General features: G+C 48.3%; 1 protein-coding gene across 1 annotated transcript; it reads left to right on the top strand.

Moving 5' to 3' along the window:
• The first annotated feature begins 4149 nt into the window (after positions 1 to 4149).
• Positions 4150 to 23702, top strand: LOC119439948 (glutathione synthetase). The gene is made up of 4 exons (XM_037704908.2): positions 4150 to 4210; positions 7000 to 7194; positions 7338 to 7419; positions 23509 to 23702. The coding sequence occupies exons 1-4, from the start codon at positions 4151 to 4153 to the stop codon at positions 23700 to 23702; spliced, it is 531 nt and encodes a 176-aa protein (XP_037560836.2). The 5' UTR covers position 4150.

Below are 23702 nucleotides of genomic sequence, written 5' to 3'. Positions count from 1 at the left end.
GGTGATCATTTTCAGCAAAACATTGCCTTGCTTACACCAGGCGTTTTGACAGGCCCGGTATCTGCCGGGGCAATGTTCCTGCTGCCTCAGCGGCAGTTGTCTCGCGCGTTTGTCGCGACATGTAGTATCAGCGTATTGTGAGAACATCGTGCAAGGAGCTCGAGGGCAACACTAAACCTTGTTATGGCCTTCAGTGCTATACGCCTTCGGCCGAAACTGGCAATTTTCGATATTTATGCAGTAACCTTTAGCCTTGCCCAAGGAGCGTTAGCCACCACCACTTCCGGCAATCGCTGCGGAAGTGCAGCACCGACTGTTTATTGCCACAGAGCTACGCTTGAAGACGTGCATGCACCGTGTCAGCAAGACCGAGAGCTGGACAAGATGGCGTGACTTCTCTAAGGTCTGCGTCTTGCTTGCTTGCGTGCTTGCTTGCCTCCGAGAGTGGGTCATGTATAGCCACTATGGCGCTTGGCCAAGACCCGAGTGATTTAAGAAAAAGGTTATGCGAGTCTAAGAAGGAGCACTATTAAGAAATTTTGAATTCAGTCTAATTTTCGTTCTCCGCGCCCACACCTACCAGAGCACGCGGCCCAGTCGTAACTTCTTTCTTAGCGCTGACTCGCGACACCTAATGGCAATATACATATATATATATATATATATATATATATATATATATATATTGAAAGGGGGATTTATTGAAGCGCGTCTGAGGTACCGCAAGTGGCTTTGTACGCACAGTCCTAGCTCTTGGCATCAGCAGCCCAAGCTCGGGTCTCGCACCGAAGCGATGGCAGTGCCCACAGCGCTACACACATATGCCCCACTACAATTTATATATATATATATATATATATATATATATATATATATATATATATCGCGAACAAAATATGAATCGAATGATTGCCTTGGCTTCGATATCTGTTGGCTACGCACGATTGGTTACTTATTATTGAGCACCCTTAGTTTCACTTACTATTCGTCTTCATGTGTACTGTGTCATGACGAGTTCGTACTGGAAACGAGACTGTACCCGACCCTAGCTATCTGTGGCAGCACCACCAAAGCTACGCGCACGCACTCGCTCGTGCGGAGCTTCTGCTTTTGTGTTACTTAAAAGTGTTGCCGTCGTTTTGCTGGCGGTTTACAGGGCCACGCAAATCTGACATAGGCACCAGAAAACGAGAAACGTAGGAACAGCGGGAAACGTAAATCATTTTCCTAAGCAAGCTGTTTATTTGTTATGAAATAAACCTTGAACAGAAAAACTGTAACCAATAATTGTTGCTGTTTGTTTTAAGCTAAATAGCTCCCAGTTGCTTACATTCGTGGACTACATGCAGATGTGCAATAAAAAAGTGTGTGCTTCGGCTGGGCTGCCATAAAAAGTTGTCACCGGGTAAAGTCAGTGAGTGAGTGAGTGAGTGAGTGAGTGAGTGAACTTTATTGGGTCCACAATAGACGCGAGTAAACTCGACGTCACCTGGCTAGGCCCACTCGGGGACCATCAGGTCAAACCTGATGGCCCTCTCGCGGGCCCTCTGGACTGCCAGGATTTGAGAGGTCTGATCCTGGGCCTTAATAAGCATCATCATTTCCTCTTGGGTGAAAGGGGGACCGGCGAATGCGCAGCCCCACAGGACATGCTCGAAGTCCGCATAACCACCACACAGGGGGCAGTCCGGGCTTGGGAACCGTTCGGGGTACATTGTGTGCAGTGCTGCAGGGCTTGGGTAAGTGCTGGTTTGTAGAAGTCTGAGAGTCACTTCCTGGGCCCTGCACAGTGAGGAGTGCGGCAGAGGCAGAAGTCTTCTTGATAGGTAATTGTGTTTGCATATCTCGTTGTATGAGCAGAGAGGCTCGGGTCGCCCTAGAGAGGACGCATTACCCGGCGCACGGTCAGTCAAACCTCGTGCAGCCGAGTGTGCCTCCTCGTTGGGGTTGAGCGAGGCACCTTCAATGTTTCCAAGGTGTGCAGGGAACCAGGCCAATGAGTGATCTTTGAGGTCTTTGGCGTTTTGGATGATACGTAGGGCCTGGGGAGCCACCATTCCCATCTGGAAGGCCCTGATAGCGGTCTTGGAGTCTGAATAAATTGTGTCATGTATATCGTCCGTCAATGCAAGAGCGATGGCAACCTGTTCTGCAACGCTGGAACTAGAAGTGCGGATGGTAGCACAGCTGATGATTTTGGAATCACAGTTGATGACCACTGAGGAGAAGGCTTGTTCTTGAGCGTACGAAGCAGCGTCTACGAAGCATGTTCGATCCTTGTCCAAGCGGGCACTGGCGAGCAAAGCTTTACCCCTGGCTCGTCTTCGTCCTTCGTTGTAGGTCGGATGCATATTGAAAAAAAAAAACGCTTTACTCTTTCTTGTTGGGTGACGCTCAGGCTGGTCAATATACGAGGTCTGTTAGAAAAGTATCCCACCATATTTTTTTTGCGAACACTTGATGGATATGAAACAAGACTTTCAGTGACGATGCTATGAGCAGCAGACAGAATAAGGAGTGGTACAACTGGTTTAAAGACGGCCGCACATCGGTGGAGAGCGAGCCACGCTCCGGTTGGCCATCAGCCTGCCGAAATGACCAGGTCATTGCCGAAGTGAACGCTGTGGTGACGCGGGACCGTCGTGTGGCTATGCGAGAAATTGCGGAAGAAGTGGAACTTTTCTGCACATTCTATTATGACTGAAGATTTGGCCATGAAGAGAGTTATGGCGAAATTCGTGCCAAAGCTGCTCACGGTGGAGAAAAAGCAACTTTGTGTGGAAGTCTCACTGGACATGCTGGATTCCACAAACAGTGACCCCGACTTCATGAGCACCACAATCACTGGTGACGAGTCTTGGGTGTACGGGTACGACCCGGAAACCAAATCCCAGTCATCACAGTGAAAGCCTTCCACGTCAGCAATACCAAAGAATGCGCGCCAAGTGCGCAGCAACGTCAAAGTGATGCTGATCTCTTTGACTCCCGTGGTGTGCGCACGACAGGGTCAAACAATCACCAAAGAGTACTACAGGGATGTCCTCCGTCGCCTATGTGATGCTGTGTGGCGCAAGAGACCGGTGTTGTGGTCAACACGAAATCGGCGCATCCATCACGACAATGCTCCTGCACATTCCTCGGACTTGATTCATACTTTTTTGGCAAAAAAACAGACTCGTGTAGTTCAACAGGCTCCTTACTTTCCTGATGTGGACCCCTGCGACTTCTGGCTGTTTCCCAAAATCAAGAGGTCATTGAAAGGAGCGCGATTTCAGACAAGAGAGGACAACAGCTGAGCTAAACTCCATTCCGAAAGAGGCCTTCTCGGAGTGCTTCCAACAGTGATAGCACCGCTGGGAGAGGTGCGTGGAGTCCCAAGGAGACTACTTTGAGGATGATTAGGTTTTCAACGCTCCAGTTATGCCAGTTTTTTTTTCTTCGGCCAAAGGTCGGATACTTTTCTAACAGACATCGTATTTTTAGGGCACTGAGCGATCGTCTTTTTTTAATCATAATAATAGTATTATTATGAGTCAAGGTGTTGGCGCACAGGAATTGTGCTAGTTACTCCTTGTTTTCGGAGCACTTTTTTTGTCAGGGTTAAAAAAAATAGAGCTGTTTTCATGCCGTTCAATTGCGATGGTGAATTTTTCACTTGTATAAACTATAATTAACTACATAAAAAAATCTAGCGTAATTCTTGCACAAGATGTTGTACCATTGTTTTGTACACATAGGCACATAATTTACGTAGACTATTGATTACCACAGTATGATGGTAAATGTACATTATTCAAACGTAAGAAAAACGCCATCGAAAATTTTACAGTATAGTGCACCTTAAACACGAGCTCGCTGGTTCGAAACTGGTCTGTTCTCTTTTCGCCGGTGTACCGGGTAATTTCACCTACTGGTCGAGTGTTCTAATATGTGACTGTTCGTGGGCTGTCCGAATGTTTTGAAAGTTTTGCAATCAGTGGCATTGTAATAAAGGTAGCAGCGTGCTTCATGCTTTTAGATGCGATGAAATGCGTCGAAAGATCAACATTTTGACATTTGGATACGAATTTGTGTCACTCGGAATATTTAAAAAATAAAATTTGTGCTTTAACAAGCAATAATTGTTGTTTGGTATTATTGCAGGAAAAACATGGAAATTGCTGTTGTGTATTACCGATCTGGATACTCGGCAAGTCAGATGACGGAAGAGGTAAGCGGTCAGTACGTGTTTTTGAAGACACCGCGAGGCATAAGTATGATGACAGGCAATGCATTTTCAAACTACAGTAAAATCTACTGACAACAAAGCTCCGTATACATAAAACATCGCACGATTTATTGCTAGTGCGATGTGTATCAAACATTACGGGCCAAGCAGTTCGTCCATTCAGAATTTTGAAGGTGTAATCATCGAAAAACAATAGCGAACTTATCCATTCCCAGCAGACAAGAATCACGGCCTTTATTGCGGTGGAATGCGACTTGCTTTTTAAGCAGGTCTCATTTCGCTCTTGGCATCTTGGCAGTCCATCAAATTTATTCACGTCAAAACGTATCACGTGAAATGGCCTGGCAGCTAAATAAAATAAAGTGAAATTTTAGAAGCCTCATCAGAGAACGTACTCCATGTACGTTCGCAGAACGTACGTAGATTGCAACACTGCATACATTATTTACGTAATATACCAACGTGTTCACAGCTTCAGCCAGACCCGTTTTACTGGCTTTATTGCGAAAGCAATTATGTCGACAGTTCAGGCGCATTTTTGCCGTCACCGTTGTCGTCGCCGTGCTGTCCTGAATAAAGTCCAGGTGTGAAAAGAATGAGTGGCCTTCGCGCCGTATGAGCTATGCGTGCGCGGGCAAGAATGCGGGGGCGAGCCGAGAAGGAAGTTGGCTTCATGCGGACCATCTTCCCGCGCACCCAACATTGGAAGTCACGTGATCAAGCCCATGCTGCATCACGGCAGGGCTACGGGAGGAGAGTGCGTGTCTCTCTAACACGGCTGTAACTGCTCGCTCAAGCGATCGCGGGCAATATTTGGCAAGCGAGGCCAATATGCGGCCCGTGCGTGGTACGTTTGAGGTCTTGTATACACAGCGGTTTCCAGGGCGAACGGCGATTGAAGATGAATAGTGCCTTCACGCGCTCTATCTTTCCGCTAACCTGGTGTTGAGTTATTGTGTAATTGAGTTATGGAGACGCGAAATTGGCGAAATGGTAAAGCGAGCGGCAGCACGAAACGCTCACTTTGGGAAATGGCCGCGCACTCCACGCGGCCGGCACTCCTTATGACGTCAGCGTTGCGACAGCGAGTGCTTGCGGTCATTGGGTGAGATATGCTCATGCAAATACGTCTGTGCGCACGCCGCACCATGTCTGTTTAGCTAAGGCGCATTCTAAACGAATATTTACTGTAATTTATGCGACCTAAAGAACTACGAACCTTCATTTCTGTAATTGTTTTTTACCTTTTTTTTTCTTTATATGCATATGTTATATAGATAAGTTAACCTATTGTTTATGTCATTAGGATCAAATCTTTATTCTTCTGAAAGAAATTGCTTTTTGGATATTCCCTAAAGCTTCTACAGTCACGTCTTGGGAGAATTAACTTTTCAACTACGGTTTTTTGTTTTGTGATGATTTTATCCTTCGGGGATGTTGCAATGACAACGATTGCTCGCTATCAGGAAACGCTCTGCAAAGTTTCCGCGGGGAGAATTCTGGAACGGAGTGGCTTGCAAAGTTAAAAATTGCGCAATGCAGAAAAGTCTAAATTGGCGTAGTGATGCTGGTAGCCTAGAAAACTCCGGTTGAATTCAATTGCTGACGCAGCATAATTGAAAATATTTATTTCAGCAGATTGAGGCACAGAAGTTCTCTGTCAAATGGGTGCCACAATGTCGCGTCTGCAAATCAAATTTTTTTTCGGGATAGTTTTAACTGCTGAACAGTAACATTTTTAGCGATTCATATTATGAGTTTCATTTATGATGGCGACGATGATCTAAAAAGCATACAAGGATCATTCTACTAGTGGCAGCCAGACATTAATCAAGAAATAAAGGCCCACATCTCAAATAGCCAAAGACTGCAAAGGTGCTGATATTTCTTTAACATTACAGATGTTCAACCGAATATCAGAATGCATGACCAAGATATAGCTACGAGAAATGGAACGCACGTACAAACTTGTGCAAAAAAAAAAACAAGAAACGCTAATGAAAATGAAAGCAAAATAAAATTGGCAAGGGTGTTTTCTTTTATGACAATGCGTGTTCCTGCGACATCATTGAACAAGAGTTTTGATAATTCTGGCTGCAGCTGCCCTGTCGCCAGGTCGCGCTCTGTCTAATTTGTTTGCTTTTCAATCGTAAGATTAGCTCAACCAGACAAATTTGGAAATGGGGGATTTCTTTCTTTTTTCGCATTTATGAACAGAGTTCAACAGCACAAGTAGCGCTTTCTCTGAGCCTTGTAACTACAATTTATGTAAGATGTCGTGAAAGGTTGGGCGCACGATGTGATAACCACAATAAACGTCTTAATTAAATCACTTAAAACATTTTTCTTGTTAGTCGAGCGAAGAACTGTTCTAGCGCAGGTGGATATTTAAACGCATACTGAGTTGCAGTGATGAAGACCTGCCTGTGGACCGAGTGACTGCCAATACCAATACCACGCTCGTAAGAACGAGTGACCAAATTCGATGTTCCTGATTTCTAAAAAAGCAGTGTTCTTGCGTTGCTGAAATATTCACGCGCGATGCTAATGCGACCAAGAAAGTAATAGAAAGTGTGCGTGATTTGGAGGAGGAAGCGTGTGCCGGGAATCCGATAGCTCCGATGTAAGGGGAGGGGGTGTGGGCGGATGTGTAATCACACAAGGCCTAAATCAAAGTTCTCTGCGTTCGACAGCACTATGAAAAGTCACCCAGCTGAAAATGTCAATACTGTATTAAAATATGTCAAACATTACTCCACGTATTATTTCAGGACTGGGAGACGAGACTGACGATCGAGCTTTCAAGCGCCGTCAAGTGTCCTTCACTCGGTTACCAGCTCGCTGGAACAAAGAAAGTCCAGCAAGTGCTTGCCCAGGAAGGAATTGTGGAACGCTTCTTTCCTGACGACGTGAAAGCAGTGCAACGCATACGGTCTACATTCGTGGGCTCGTACTCGCTCGACCTGGTGCGTAGCTTGAGTATACAGCTTGATGAAATTACTTTTTTTTAATTTTCTGATATATATATATATATATATATATATATATTGATCCCTCCCTCCCGAGACTTGTGCCGGCAGTGATTTACACTTTTGTCTTTCTTTTCCAGACACCAGAGGGCGACAGTGCTGCTCAGAAGGCTATGCGTTCACCAAGCAAATATGTGCTCAAGAAGGAGGGGGAAGCTGATGGTAAGATGAATTTAGCTTTGTGCCTTATTTCTTGCTTTCGATGGTTTGGTGAGCGTGCAGCTGAGTCCCACTTGGAAATGATTCTTTGTAGGCGAACTTTTCCTCGGACCAAGCAGACTAAACTATTTATTGCGCTTGGTAGTATTAAAAAATGGTATCGCTTGCTCTCTATACATCGACCATAAGTGGGCTCACATTATGTCATAGCTCTCTACCACAGTTCTTGCAAATATAAAATCTATGTCCTCTGCCACCATTTTACTGCGTGGGCACGAGGCTCAACAAGACCGGCCAAATTCGCGGGCTAGGCGTGCCCAGGAGACTCCCGAAGAATGTGCTAGGTGGCTTGCGGCAATGTGGGTGTGTCAGGCAATACGGCATAGCTTATAAACTCCGAAACAGCACCCGGATGCTCGCTACTAACCTGCGTTCACTAAGTGATACGTCACTATAATTTTATTGCGATAGCAATTATATGGACGCTCAAAAGCAGATTTCTGCCGTCGGCGTCGCCGTCGCCGTCGCCGTGAGGTTCCGTATGACGTCATTTGGAGAAGAAATCGTCGCCGCGCGCCGAACGCTGTATGTGCGAGTGAAAGGGCGCGAGGGGCGCGTCTTTCACGGGGAGCGAACGCACGGCGGAGAACAAACGCGCGTTCTGCGCCGTGCTCCCTTAAGGGCTGCAGAAGTAGGCGTCTCTGTTCTCCTTCACAATAACCATGTATGTAGAGCCATAGCCTCCTCGATAAACTGTGCCTGTCAAGACGCCGAGAGAACAATAGGGAGGCGCCGTCGGCCGAGTTGCAAACTGCCGCCGCTCATTTCGCTGAGGGCGCCACCGACGTAGAGTGCCACCGCGTCTCCCGTCTGCGCGGCGGGCGCGACGCCGACTGTTTTAATTGCTGCGATAGTGTAACAACAATCCACTGGGTGACCAGTTTGTTTATAACGCTGTAGAGCACCATGGTAGTGTCTCGAATACAGTCTGTGAAAGTGCGAGCGCACTTGCAGCAACTGCAGCGTCAAAGTGCATTGCGCGTCGCACGTAGCAAAAAGAAAAAAAAAAAGCGCGAGTTTGTTTATTGTGGTTAATACGCCCTTAGTTATCGTAGTAAAGTGAAGAGAATACGCAAGTCGTAAGCGTTCTTACAGCTATAACTAGTCAAAAACTGCTTGCGACGCAGCCGTCCTTCTTCTTCTTCTTCCTCCATTCTTATAGTGAGCCATCCTTCGGGCCTCGGCGCACGTTAGTAGCATACTATTTTTACGACTTTCAGACAAGTTTTCCCCAAGTTCTTTTGCACCAGATGAGCGTTGTGGCCGACGTGAATATTTATATATACCCAGAAACCTTTGCACTTTCTACCACGTCCGTGTGCCTTGGCGACCAGGAAAAATAGAAACAAATATTTGAGGACCTATAGAAAAAGCGCCGCACGCCTTGAATAAGCAATATTCGAGCAAATATTTTATTGCAAACGCTTTGTTGAACGATGCATGCAGCTCAGACATACAAAATCCCGAGATATGCAAGCAGTTCAGACATACAAAAAAATCCCGAGATGCAAACAGTTCAGACATACAAAATCCCGAGGGCGCTTCTGTCACTATATATGCGTTGCTCGAAGTTACATATGTATCCACGTGAAGAAGTTCACGGTGCTTTACCCGCACATGATGTCTGTGAAAGAGCGTGGCCTCTTCGAAGGTTTTTTTCTTTCTTTTTTTAATAACGTGATCGCACGTCAAAAGCATCTAGCAATCCCGGTCGGTTAGCGTTAAGCTCAGGTCCACGATCACCCAAGAAGGTTTAAAATGCGTGGACCGCACCAACGTTGCTAGGTTTGACCATACTGCACGAGAAAAACCGACAAAAACAATGCACCCGACTTGCGATCCCAGCGGAGGTAACGGAGAGACGGAGACGCGGGCACACGGCAGGAGTCATGAGCTAGTCAACGTCGGTGGCGCCATCTCTCGGTGGAAACGACCAATAGGGAGAGGGGAAAGCGACGGCCGATCGAGCGCCGTTTGACAGGCACAGAGTTATCGAGGAGGCTATGGTAGAGCAAACGCGCCTTCTTCCGATGCGCGAGAGGCCGTGGGGGAGGGGGAGGGAAGGGAGGCGACGTTTAGCTGCGGCACGAAGTGCCTATTTATATCAGAGGCTCCGGCAACAGTCACCAACGCCGCACGCATTTTGAGCGAACGCGGGCAAAACGCCGATGGCGTCGACAACAGTTCTGCGTGTTGCCGATGCTGCTGCATGTCCAAGTTTATACAGCTGATAAAGCTAATATCATTACTCCGTATAGCTCTCTACAAGTTTGCTATCGCAATTGATGCTTCGCCTTTCAGGTGAAACTGCGACAACTTTTTTTTTCTTTAGTTTCAACGCATGGTAAAATGTTTTATTTGGTATTTAGAAAGATGCACATAAATTTCTAGCACAGCCTATGAAAACCAATGACTAATCACACTAAATTCATGAGCAATTAACTAAGCAATTACACTATACAGCTAACTGAGAGCCCTAGTGATCATCGGTTACTGACATACTATGCTAAATTCTGTCGGTTTTACACATCATAATGTCATGGATATTAAATCAAATGTCCTAAAATGAGTGATTCAGCTATGAGGCCTACTGGGAACTAGTATAATGCAGTGAATAGTTACTAGTAACAATGGTAGTTTTCATTCGTGCACGTCGTCATTGGTGTCATTAAACTTGCATAATTAAATGAGCAAGCAATTTGGTTACCATTGCTAAATGATAACGCCAAGTCATACTTTCATAGGACATTGCCTCATGAACATCAAGTTCAATGTCGTTCAGTCGCCGGCTTATGATAACTAGGAGTGATAGGACTGAGTTGCTAGTGATCATGAATTACTTTGGGTGGTATCACACGTGGTAGTCATTTCTATGAAGCAGTTTCATTTAACTTCTTTTTTCTGAATTTATACCAGACCTGGTCGAAATGCTGGTGATCAATAGTGATTTTGCTCACACCAGTGATTCCTACTAGTTACAATTTTAGCAATAAGGGTATCAAATCACAGGTAATTTAAAGACTGATTTAATTATAATAATTAGGAGCTGAGATGTCTGAAGCACTAGTGATAACAAATCACTTTTTAGTCCAGTTTGTCGGAACGAAACGAAAACAAAAAACGAAAAACGGAACAAAACGATTTTTTTACCGGAACGGAAACGTAACCGAAACGTTATTTATCATTTTGTTTTGGTGTGAAACCGAAATATTTTTGATCGGTTTTCGGTTCAAGGGGTAAGTCAGCAATCCGAAATAACCAATGTCAGGCAACGTCAGGCAACGTCACAATTAGCGCGTATCTCAGGGATCCGGATAAGCGCGTATCTCGGGCAGGCATAGTGCGAGCGATAGCCGGTCGTGCGCTCCACTAATCTAAGCCTGCCGCGCGGTGCACTAGTAGATCGGCATCGTAGCAAAACCCAGGGCTTGCGCTCTACGAGCTTATCCTTCCGTTTTCTACGGGTACAACGCTTTGTCACCGAAGTTCTATCCTTCGTTTGTGTTCGTTTAATTTATCGGAACAGCGGTATCAAATTACGGCGAGTACACTCGATGACGTGCTGCTTCTGAGATCATGCTGCTGAGATCGTGCACTGAGCATGATCTCAGAATTCTAAATTCACTTATTGAGAAAAATTAATGCTATGCCTTTAAAGTTACATTTCTTCGAAAATTGTCGCATGCGAACCAAAACCGTTATGAACTGTTACGGATAATTACATTTTCGTTCCGGAGCAGAACCGGAACGGAACTTTTTTCAGTGGAGCCAAACTAAAACCAGGACGAAAAACACTTCGTTCCGACACTCTGCTTTTTACTATGATTTCCTTTATTTTCTGCGTCCTCGTCGGGTAGGATAAAAGTATCGATAAACTAGCACTTAGATGAACAACATGGCAAATATCAAGAGTGACTTACAATAGTGATTTTGCAAGTTTGCTGTTGTCAGCTATATCCTCTAAGATACCTTGTTCAATGCACAGCACATTGCCTTCAACATTTCTTTTTTGTTTTCGAAATTAACTCCGAAGCGATTACGCAAAATCTTCATTCGGGTTATGAATAACGGTGCATGTGGAGCTATAAAAACTGGTTTACTCCTATTCTTGTCATTTTCTTTCAATAAATTTGAGACTAAAGTGATCTAGACCTCCGTGTCGTCCCAGATGGTGGAAAGCCACCTTGAGGTGTGTTTCGAAATCACTGAGATTGCATGCAAATACCGGGCGTGACATTTACATGGCAATGTTATACACGTAGTTGCATCTTCATAACTGCGTTTAGCCAATGAAATGCAGTTTTTACCATAGTAGACATGAGGAGATATCTTTTTTCACCTAAAAATTGCTTTTCACGTTCATAACACAGAAGATAATAAAAAGCAGCTTGAAGATCGATTATATTCCATAGCCGTATTCAGGTCTCAGGAGGATATACAGCCAATACTTTAAGGGTATCAAGTGAAGAGTCATTGACATGGAAAATCACGTATCTACTATAGGAATTACAGCCATTCGTCCGCGTCACCAGCGGAAATATCTGAAGGGACAATAAATGAAGGATTAGCTGAAAATATCGCGAATAGAACCCAGTATAGCTAGTGGTCACTAATATTTTTGAACAGTTCATAATTCTTTGATTCTTACACAGTATACGAGTATAGCTCCCTACCATATGAAATGTCATTCAATGGACAATTCATTCCATATGAATAGGAAACGGTGCGAGGAGCCGCAACGCGCTTGCTGCCCGCCGCTGAGGCTATATCTTCGACACGCATGGCGGCCGGCAGCGTGTTGATTGGCTGAAGCAATATCACCTGAGGAGCGTCACAGGAAGGGACATTTCGCAAACGTCAATTTGCTGTTGCATGACATTGCGATGGGCCGCTATTGGAGCGATTTTCCACCACAGTTCGTGGTGCGACGAGCCGCGCGAATTATGCTAATGAGCGGCCATATGCAATGACATCCCAGAGGTGTGTGCATCGCCATCCCCGTTGTTTTGAGCCATTCAAATCTTCTGTTCATATTTCGCACTCATAGCATTTGCATGGCTCTCAGACCTTATAGGAAAACTGCGTCTAGAGGCGAATCGTGCGGAAGTGGTGAATGGGTGACATTACGAACAAAGGTGTTTCGCTTTTACAAACATGACGTAGAAAATAGCTGACTCATCCCAAGCAATACCATATATAAATTATGACGCAAACATCTGATTATCAAGAATTCCCCTTTTCCCGGACCTTATTTCCTGCTCTTCAGGAGCAAAAATATACGGGCGACTGCAGGTTTTCAACACAACTTGACCTCAGCCGACGCAATGGTATGCAACGCACACAGAGGAGGCCACAACACAGGCTCCCAGCCAGACCATGCTAGACGCTCACAGAATGCCTTCTACTCACACTCAAAAAAAATGTGTAGGTGCAAAGCCCGTTTACAGTCGCTCAGAAGAGAGAGAGAGAAACATTTATTGAGCTCAAATGACGGCGTCTTCTCCGACGACGAACGGGGTGGTTCCCTGGTTTCGGGACCCATATACAGCCAGCAGCTCCTGGCCCCTATAGCCGCCAGCGCGAGCTGGATCGACAGGGCGGGGCTGGACCGTAAGGTCTCCCATCGCTCATGGGGTGGGGTAGTGGGGGACTGAGGGGGGATGGGGGGTATTGGGGATTTGAGTGACGTGCACTCCATCAGGATGTGTGCGAGGGTGTCTATGTTGTTTTTGCAAAATGGACAAATGTCCTCTTCGGTTTCTGGGTAGAATTTATTCATCAGGGCAGGGTGGATAAGTGAACCCGCCTGAATTCGCCTGATGATTGTTTGTTGTTCCCTGCTCATGGTGCGGTGCGGCTCGGGAAAGGTGCGCCGATCCTCCTTATACTCGGAGGTAATCTCTCTGTAAGTGACACCGGGTTGGTGGTGTCGGCGTCCTGCCCTGCCCGGAGGGCCATCGCTCGGGCATGGTAACCGGCTATGAGGTTGCCGGCTACCGCTGTGTGGGCAGGCACCCATACAAGCTCTACGGCTCGCTCCGGTGCCCTTTTCTTCGTTAATATCGCGGCTGCCTCTGAGGAGATCACCCCTTTCCTGTAGCCACCGTAAGCTCTTTTGGAGTCGGTAACCACTACCCTGGCGCCCAGTTGGACGAGCGCCAGGGGTATGGCCACTTCCTCTGCTGTCGCTGACTCTGTGGTGTTGACTGCAGCGCTGTTTATCAACCGTTCCCCGTCGGTTACGACCACCGCTGCTTTGCTGCTGCCCTTGACGAGGGCCGCATCCACGTATAGGACTCCCTCCAATCGCTGCATTTTGGAAGTAATCGCCAGCGCTCTGGCTTCTCTCCTGCCATCATTTTTCTCCGGCGTCATGTTTCGGGGTAATGGCTTGGTGGTGATTGTCGTCATCCATTCAGTTGGGATGTACCTCTTGATTGTTGCTCTCTCCTTGCGCCACCCTATCTTATCCAGCATCGCACGGCCATGATTTGTCTGGCTCAGGCGGAGTCGCTGGTTAGACAGGTAGGCTTCTATGAGTTCGTCGACTGTGTTGTGTGCCCCCATGGCTTGAAGGCGCTGGGTCGACGAATAAATGGGTAGGCCGAGGGCTTGCTTGGTGGCCTTTCTGATGATGGTATCGGGTGTATTCTTTTGAGTCCTGTCTAGATTGAGATACGGGGCCGAATATGTTATCCTGGATGTTATTAATTCCTGCACTAGTCTGAGGGCGTCGTCTTCCTTGAGTCCACTGTTTCTAGTTGAAACTCTTCTCAGCATGGCTAAGATCTTCTCTGCACTGGTCTTCATCTTGGCGATGGCGGCGTGTGCTTTGCCATTGTCTTGTATTAGGAGTCCGAGAATTCTACATGTGCCTGTCGGCTTGACTGTGGTGCCATGAATTTGGATGCAGATGTCTGGTGGGGGCTGCTTGCGGGGCTTTCCTGGTTGTATTACGAGGAGTTCTGACTTCTGCGGCGTGCAGCTGAGTCCACAGGTCTTCGCGTACTCGTGCACTGTGAGTGCTGCCGCTTGAAGTGTCTCCTCCATCCAGCCGTCGGAGCCCTCTTGCTCGTTCCATATTGTAACATCGTCCGCGTAGAACGCGTGTCCGATTCGTTCGATTTGGTCTACCAATCGTGGCAGTGGCAGTAAGGCCAGATTAAACAGGAGTGGTGATAACACTGCTCCCTGTGGGGTGCCCCGCTCCCCCAATTCAATGAGCTCTGATCGCTCTTCACCCATTGAGATTCGTGCCTTGCGGGAGGACAGAAAGTATTTGACATATCCGAAAGTGCGCCTCCCGCACCTCGTCTTATTGAGGTTAGTGAGTATATTAGCATGAGCAAGATTGTCGAACGCCCCATTGAGATCTAGGGCGAGGATTGCCCTGGAGCTGTTTCGCGTAGCTCTTTTGATTACCAGCTCTTGAAGCTGAAGCATGACGTCCTGTGTTGATAGATGCTTGCGGAACCCAAACATCGTCTTCGGAAGTTGGTCGGAGACCTCAAGGTGTTCCTGGAGGCGACGTAGTACCATACGCTCAATCACCGTGCCAACACAGGAGGTCAGCGATATTGGCCTCATGTTTTCGATCGCGGGGGCCTACCCGGTTTGGGAATGAATCGCACCTCGGCCTCTTTCCACTCCGGCGGGAGTTGAGAAGTTTCCCAAGCCTTATTTATATGTTCGAGCAGAGATTGTGCCGTCCTACCGCTCATGTTGGCGAGCAACCTGTAGGTGATGGCGTCTCTCCCCGGAGCGCTTTTCTTGTTACTCTCGTCAATTGCTGTCCACATCTCGGGGATCGTGAACGGCCTGTCCAGGTCTTCATTGCTGGGTCCTGTGTATTCTCGCGGGATCGGGTGTTGCCCTCGCTCTGTTTGAAAATAGTGGTCTTCTAGGGCCTTCATAAGCCGGTCGCCGTCTCCGTCGTATGCGTTTAGGACCTTCGTCAGCAACCGGTTGCTTGCTGTCTTGCTTGCTGCCTGCGGGGTCTATGAGGTGCCTCAGCAGTTTCCATGTCTTGCCCACGGACAGCTGTCCCTGAAGGCCGTCGCATACCTGCAGCCAGTTCTCTTTGCTGAGCTTGGCCACGTATTCCGAGATTTCGTTGTTAAGCTCGGCTATCCGAAGCGCAAGCTTCCTGTTGCGCCTTTTCCTCTTCCAGCGCTTCGTGAGCGAGTGCCGGGCCGCCCACATGTGAACGAGCCTGCTGTCGACGAAAGGCACCTTCGTTGTAGTTGCAATTTCTTGGATGAATTTGTCGAGGATCTTCTTCTGTTTCTTGGCCCATGTCTTGTACGAGGTATCGTTCGGGACCCCTTCGTACGCGTCTTCGCGGTCTTGTTGTGTGTATGCAAGCATCTTATCCCAGTCCGTTATGCGAGCTGCTACAAGCTTAGCCCGGAAGTCTGGGCCCCGTATGGTGAGTGTGATGATGGTGTGGTCAGAGCCCAAGTCCTCGTCCTCACACTTCCACGAGACATCCATCATTCCGCTGAGTCAGGGCAGGTCTGGTGTTGTATCTCTGGAGACGCTGTTGCCTCTTCTTGTGGTTACTCCGGATTCGTTGAGTAGAGAAACGTTCAGGTGTTCCATAGTCTTGGCCAAAGCCTTTCCCCTCTTGGATTGAAATTTGTAACCCCATAAAGTGTGCGTCGCGTTGAGAGTCGCCCAAAATCAGAAGTGGCCTGTTCCCGGTCAATTTCTTCGCGTCCATCGCAACTCGATCGAATTCATAGTGTCCTTGCAATGGTCTGCAGCACACGCTCATAACGAAAATATTGTTTTTACTTCCAATTTCCTTTGCGTGTATTTCCACCAGCGTGTGCTCACACCTGCTTGTACAGTAAGGTGTTGAGTAGCTGCTATGTGATTCTCCAGTAGGATCGCCGTACCCATTTTGGTTGGGTCGGTGTATGTAACGTATCCCGGAATTTTTGGGATTCCCCTTGTCTCTTGTAAAACAAGAATGGCCGGCCTAGTTTCAACCTGATGCATGTGAAGTGCCAATTCGATCTCTTTGTATCTTTTTCCTCGGCAGTTCCAATGAAAAATGGTCGTGAGCTCTTTGCGGACCATTTTCTTAGACCTTCTATTTTTACTTTGCGCCATTGCCCACGTTGGTGGCTGTCTCCAGCCGTTCCTTTCTCATTGGGATGGCCTTCTTGATCCCACTCATTCATTCCTTCTTTAACGATGTGGGTTTCATTCTGATCTCGATGGCCGCCACTCGTGCCGCATACTTCTCGTGTTTAGTCTCGAGCATGTTAAGTCGATCTTCCATGCGTTTCAGTGCCGCTAGAATGATCGTTTCGCCATACGTGAGTTGCTTCTGTTCTTCAACGGGTAGCTGCGTAGCCGTTTCGCTAGTGTGAGCCTCTTCAGCCTCCATGGCTTCCTGCTTCTGCGGTGCCTGTGTTTTGCTAGATGTCGGAGAGGGTGACCTCCTACGAGGCATTTTCCGCGGGGCCTCCACCGCTGCGTTTGTTTCTGCCTGTTCGTTTACCGTCCCTTGGTCAGCCTTTGCGACCAATTGATCTATTTTGCTCATGATACCCTTAATTTGGGCGTTCTGTTCTAATATCTGTGCGTTCTGCTTTCCAATGATCTCCTTAAGCTCCGCAATTTCTGCATTTTCCTTAGTTGTAGCCTTAGAGGAGGGGGAGGAGGGGTTGAGGGCGGGGAACTCCGAATCAAGCGATTTGGGAGACCCATTTGCCCAGCCCACCTTTTTAGTTGCTGATCCTTGTTGTTCTCCAGGCCGTCCCCTTGAGCTCGCTCCACCGCCTCGAACTTCCCCGCTCGTTGTCCCGTGATTGCGACCGGGAGCGGCTGCGCCGGCGACCGTAGGCGCTCCTTGTCGGCGTCCTTGATCTCGAACCGTCGCTTCGTTGGGGTCCGCCTGCAGGACCTCTACGGTCGCGACTTCGTCCTCGTTCTTGTCGTCTCTGCTGCTTCCTTTCCCATCGGCGTTGCCGGACGACGAAAGGAGTCTTGAAACGCGCTTTACATGTTCTGTCCGCTGTGATGTGGCTGCCGCCGCAAAGGCCGCACTTGGGGTCACACACGTGATCTTCGGTGGGCTTGGCGATTCCGCACCCTCGACAGATTTTGTTGTTAGAGTCTGGGCACACATCCATTCTATGCCCTAACCGGCCGCAGGCTGGACATGCCTCAATCTGCTTTCCATATAATGTGCACTTCGTAAGGAGATTGCCGTATCTGACATATCTTGGGACTTTCTTTCCCGCGAACGCGATGACCACCGACCGAGATCTCCCGATGCGATTTGCTTGTAATGTCGTGGGGTTATAGTCCTGCACGACTTGCTCTTGGATGTCCATGGCCATGTCCTCGAGAGGAATGCCCAGAATCCCGCCTTTAACGGTTCCATGCGGTACGGCCTCGTATGTATTGACCTCGTACGCCGTTCCCCTGACGTCGATGCGCTCGACCACCGCATAACAGTCAGCGTTCTCCAGCGGGGGGAGGGGGGGTGCTTATTACGAGAATGTTTTGGTGCCCGTTGGGGCAGAAGACGTCCTCTCTTGCTTCTTCTGCTGCGACTTGTGCTGCCGCCGCCAGAGCTCGACTTAATTCTACTCTAGTCACTTCACTAACACGGAGCCCGCCACGTGGTCGGATGACGATCTTCATGTCGCTTCTCGGGAGCTCCGGCATCCGTAACTTCTTCAGTAGCCTTCCCTTCTTAATAGGCGGGCGCTTTGTACGCTCCGCGCCGTCCATTTTTGGGCTGCAGCCGGCGTCAGGCGGGGCCTTAGCCGCCTTGCCTCCGTTGCCGGGCGGCCCTTTCTTCAACTTCTCCCCGGCCGTCTTCCAGCCGTTGGCTCGCGTGCATAAAGCCGGGTCAACTTCTTCCCCGTCGACTTCTATGTGCATGGCCGAAGCCATCTCTTCTAACAGCCGAGTAGCTCCCGCTGTTGCTATCGGTGTCCCCCCGGAACCCACCTCGACCCCGGCGTGGCCGTAGTCGAGGTTAGGGTTAGCGCGGCGTCGGCAGTCGATTTCACTCAAAGTCCTCTAGAATGCAAATCCGAGTTCTCCCACCTGTGAAAGTCATGTGCGCATGCCCGGGAAGAGTTCACGGAGTTCGGTGAAAGAATCCGGTCAAGTGGGATGAAATAATCGCTGTAGTCGCGCGAGGTCTGAGAGCATCAGAAAACACAGCCGTTCGAAACGGCGTCTTCTTCTCGTTTAGAAGACGGACTTTTCGAGTTAAAGTTCCTGGTTTTTTAGCTCCTTGGCGTTATCTTTTGCCCGTTCCGCACGCGCAAGCAATATGCTGCCGTGTTATCACGCTTGGCCATCTCGTCGCGTTTTCTACATGGGTGAGTACCGAAATAAGGTATATGTTGTAGGAAGGTGTGTGTGTGTGGGGGGGGGGGGGGGGAGGGGCATAGAGAGTGTCAGAATCTTAGCCCCGTAAGATTCAGTGAACGCGAAACTAACCAACGTTAAACTGCGCCACAGCGGCCTACCTGTATTTCGCTCCGACATGTCTTTCGTAAACTGCGTCACAGCGCCCTGCGTGGCCGGCGTGCCTAAAAAGCACCCCAAAAAGTACCGAAATAAGTTGCAATAATGTTAGGCCCCATATCATCAGCCGCAGCAGCAGCAACCTATATTTATGTCCACTGCAGGACGAAGGCCTCTCCCTGCAATCTCCAATTACCCCTTTCTTGCGCTAGCTTATTCCAACTAGCGCTTACCTAGTTTCAACTATCACCTCACCTAGTTTTCTGCCGTCCTCGACTGCGCTTCCCTTCTCTTGGTATCCATTCTGTAACTCTAACTGTCCGCCGGTTATCCATCTAAAGGCCCCATACAAAGCCTCACAAACATGTCAGTAAGTTTCAGCACACGCAAAACTAACTGCGCCAGAACGGCTGAGCTGTTTTTCGTTGTCCGAGGGACGCCTGTACCCATAGCGAGGTGTTCTACCCACGTATTCCCACAACCGAGGCGGGCATTCAAGTCGTTGTTGTGCCGTGGCTCTTGTTATCTTCGCAGTGGTCGTCGTCTTCACAGTCATCCCATTTGTCGAACCGTTACCAACATCGTCACGATGGCGTCGTCTTCGTCGTGCCGCCATCTTCGGCGTTGATATGCATCGTCTTCTTATGGCATCGTCGTCATAGCGCCGCCATCGTCACCGTTCTTCTCGTCGACGAAATAGTTGTCATTTTCATTACAGATGCGTCATCGTGCCACCGTCACCATTGCAATCGTCTGGTCGTACTCGTCGTAACGCATTCGCTGTCGTCGTCGGTACCGTATCTGCTTTAATTTTCTCAGCTGAAAAAAGCCGTGCTCTAGATGAATGCAAGTGTGACACATGAGTTAGGAGGATTGGCCCATTTCCAATCACATAAATTCTGTTCTACCAGAAAATTGATGAAATTGTAATTAGCTGTCATAACGCACCATGTCTGAAACTTTAACTTGTGATGTGTTCTTTCCGACAAACCAGACTGACTTTCCTTCCCAGCTTCGTCGACTTTCACGTGCTTGCAAACTTTGTCTTTCTTCATTGCAGCGCTAACTACTCATCTTGCACGATTGTAAATATCTTTTGGCTTCAAAATATCATTTGGGGAAGTACAAGAACCAATTCAAGAGGTCAGACTCTTGTAGCTTTTGCTTCGGACCATAACCTCTGCCTTTTGAACGACGGCAGTCCAACATTATTGAAAGGGTCGTCGTATAGCAGCTGCCTAGACCTTACTTTGGTGTCGCGATGCCTTACTTCGAGCGTCTACTGGTTTACTGACTTGGAAACGTGCGGAAGTGACCATATTCCTACTTACGTTGCCATCAAAGGTCTAAGCAATATGCTTTCCCCTATGGTCTCTCTAACAATTGATTGGCCCGCATTTCAAGCCTCGCTGAACGCCGAATGCCAGAGAGGCCAGAGAGATGCATGCTGCAACGCGCTGTTTCTCATGGTCACCTGCTCGCACTGACTTCAACATTGAATTAGAAAGGCTTCGTGCAGTACGTTGGCGTGCCGAGAAGAGATACAGACGCACAAAGTCCATTCTAGACCTTAGGGAGGCCAGGCGCACGCAGAAGAAAATACGTCGTCGCATGGAAAAATTAGACAACGGACGATGGCATTCATTCTGTAACTCGTTGGACCCCCGCAAAGCACTCTCTCGCGTATGGTGAACTCTCCAGGGCCTTCGCTTTTCTCCTTCCCTTTAAGGCACTGGCGTTCCACCAAGGCTGTCGAGAAGTGGATGTTGGAGAATACTTTTGTGCGGAAATTGCAAGCGGCATAATGCTACAAAAGGATCTTGAATTGTACGAAGTTCCCCTCATGCAAGTTTTGGCAATGGGCGAACTTTTTGCCATGGAAGAAATGGAGGCTGCTTTAGCCATTTGCAGGCGTTCCTCTTCGCCCGGACCCGACAACGTAACATATGCTGCTCTCCGCCACCTTGATCATGAAGCACGAGAGATCCTGCTGCATCATCTCAATGTCTCATGGAGTGACGGTGTTGTTCCCCCTGAGTGGAAGCGTAGCCGTCTTGTACCAATCTTAAAGCAAGGAAAGTCTCCCCTTGAACTGAAATCCTATCGGCCTATTGCTCTCGCCAGCTGTGTTGGCAAGTTGATGGAAAGGATGATCCTCACGTGCCTCGAGTGGTTTCTTGAACATTACAATGTTTATTCAGACGCTATGACAGGTTTTCGACGTGGTCGTTCGTCGGTTGACAACGTCATTGATCTCGTGTCGTCGATTCAACAACAAAAATTATCCAAACGCATCTCGGTAGTGCTATTTTTAGTCGTGAGGGGTGATTATGATAATGTCTCCCATGAAGCAATTCTTGACGCGCTCGTGGCTGCTGAAATCGGAGGCCGCACTTTTCAGTGGATTCGTAGCTACCTGACCTAAAGGAGCTTCTTTGTAGTCACTGAAGATGGTCAAACTACCGACCACTATACCAACCGTAGGGTTCCACAAGGTGGCGTTTTGAGCCCAGTTTTGTTCAACCTGGCTCTGATTGGGCTGGCGGAATCCTTGCCACAGCCTGTGAGTCTATCAATTTACGCAGATGACATCTGCATCTGGGCTTCCGGAGTAACTCGCCCGCAAGTTCGCGCAAGGTTACAAAAGGCTGCAACGATGACGTCTACTTATCTTCAGAGACAAGGTCTTGGCGTTTCAACAGAAAAATGCGCGTTAGTCGCCTTCACGCGAAAATCAATGGTCAATATCCTGTGTCTAATATTGGCCAGCCTATTTTGTACAAAAAGAACCATCGGTTTTTAGGGATCACTGTTGACCGCGACCTCTCCTGGAGCCCCCATGTATCCTACCTAAGGAAAAGACTCCTCTTGATCAGTCACCTCTTCAAAGCCATCGCCGGAAAAGCATGGGGACCGTCGGTGCGTTCTATGCTGCAACTATACAAAGCGCTTTTTATGGGTTTCTTGCGCTACAGCACCCCGGTGTTGTCAAGCGCGCGGAGGACTAACCTCAGAGTACTTGAGAGCATGCAAGCTCAAGCACTTAGAACTTGTCTTGGCCTACCGCGATGCGCTTGAACAGCTGCAACAATTGCCATCGCCAGGGAACATCCCATCAGAACGTATGTCGCCACAGACACCCTTCGACATCATCTTCGACACCTTTCCCGACTACAGTCTCAACGCCTTGCTTCTCTCTCGGAAAGTACACCAGATGCAACTTTTTCGGGCATTGTAACCTCCTATCGATCTTCTCTTCCATCGGACTTCACGCCTGCCGCAATACCACCTTGTCCTTTGTGGTGTCTCCGGCAGCCACAAGTGCTGCTCTCCATTCCAGGAGTTACAAAGAAGTCCGACTTGCCAACTTGTGCCCTGAATCAAGCTGCTCTACATATGCTGTATGATTCCTACTCCGATCGAATTCGCATTTATACAGATGGCTCTTCGACTCTGACCAGCTCTACTGGTGCGGTAGTTATTCCGTCGGCAGCATTCTGCAAGAAGTTCAAGATCAGCCACGTCACAACATCGACAGGGTCTGAACTTTCCGCCCTCCGTAGCGCAGTGCTTTATGTGCACGAACAATCACCAAATAATTGGGCTATATTCCGTGACTCAAACGCAGCCCTACAGTCACTTTTATCAGCTCTGCGCCGCAGCCCACATGAACAATTGGTAGCAGAGATATACGAGAACGCTACCATCAAGCGGTGGTCAGAGGCCACGACATTGTATTTCAGTAGCTACCTGGGCACTGCAACATCACTGGCAATGAATGTGCCGACACGATGCTGCGAGCACATGACGAATATGAAAGTATCCCAATACCATTGTCAAGAACGGATGCAGCGCGGCACCTCAGCAGTTTTGCCCATACTATAACTCTAAGGAAATGGCATACACCAGAGTTTACCAACCGGCGCCTATATGGCATGGACCCACAGATGCAATTGCGACTTTTACCCGGTTTTAAACGACATGAAGAAACCTTACTGTGCCACCTGCGATTAGGAGTTTCTTTTACGAACTCCTATTCATTCCTAATTGGAATGGCGGACAGTGCCAACTGCAGCACATGTGTTGTTGAGGAAACCATCAGACATCTCTTATGTGACTGCCCTAGATACGAAGAAGAGAGGATTGCCCTTCGGACTGCTTTGGGGCACTTAGACGACAGGTTTTTACGGAGGAGAAGATCTTGGGCCCGTGGCCTCGTGCGTCTTCTATGGACAGGGCTACAAAGGCGCTGCTGCGCTTTTTGAAGTGCACAAGCCTGCATGACCGCCTGTGACGAAACATAGCGATGAACGCTTGACTGTAAATGTGCAAGGTGTGAACTGTGAACTTCTCTATTCCTTCTCCTCTTTCAATCCCTTCTCCCCCTTCCCCAGTGCAGGGTAGCCTACCGGGCTCAGCCTGGTTAACCTCCCTGCCTTTCCCTGATGATTTTCTCTCTCTATCTCTCTCTTTGGCTTCAATCTTTGAGCCGGTTTGATAAACCTAAACTTCACGTCAATCTTCCCACAGAAATCCACATTTTCGGGTGCGAGGTCGCAGACCAGCTTGCCTTATTGGCTGGTAAAAAACAAAGAGAAACCTGTGTACTTATGGACCGTATCAGGCCACCAGTTACGAGCAGTTACCTTGTGGCTCCCAACGCTGCTGTCAGACTCCAGAATGTTGCAAGTGAAATTGGAATCTTTGGCGTCGTCCTTGGGTGA

Source organism: Dermacentor silvarum, chromosome 2 (assembly GCF_013339745.2).
Source record: "Dermacentor silvarum isolate Dsil-2018 chromosome 2, BIME_Dsil_1.4, whole genome shotgun sequence".
Lineage (NCBI taxonomy): Eukaryota > Metazoa > Arthropoda > Arachnida > Ixodida > Ixodidae > Dermacentor > Dermacentor silvarum.
Note: the sequence above shows the minus strand (reverse complement) of the source record. Positions and strands in the feature narration are given on the sequence as shown.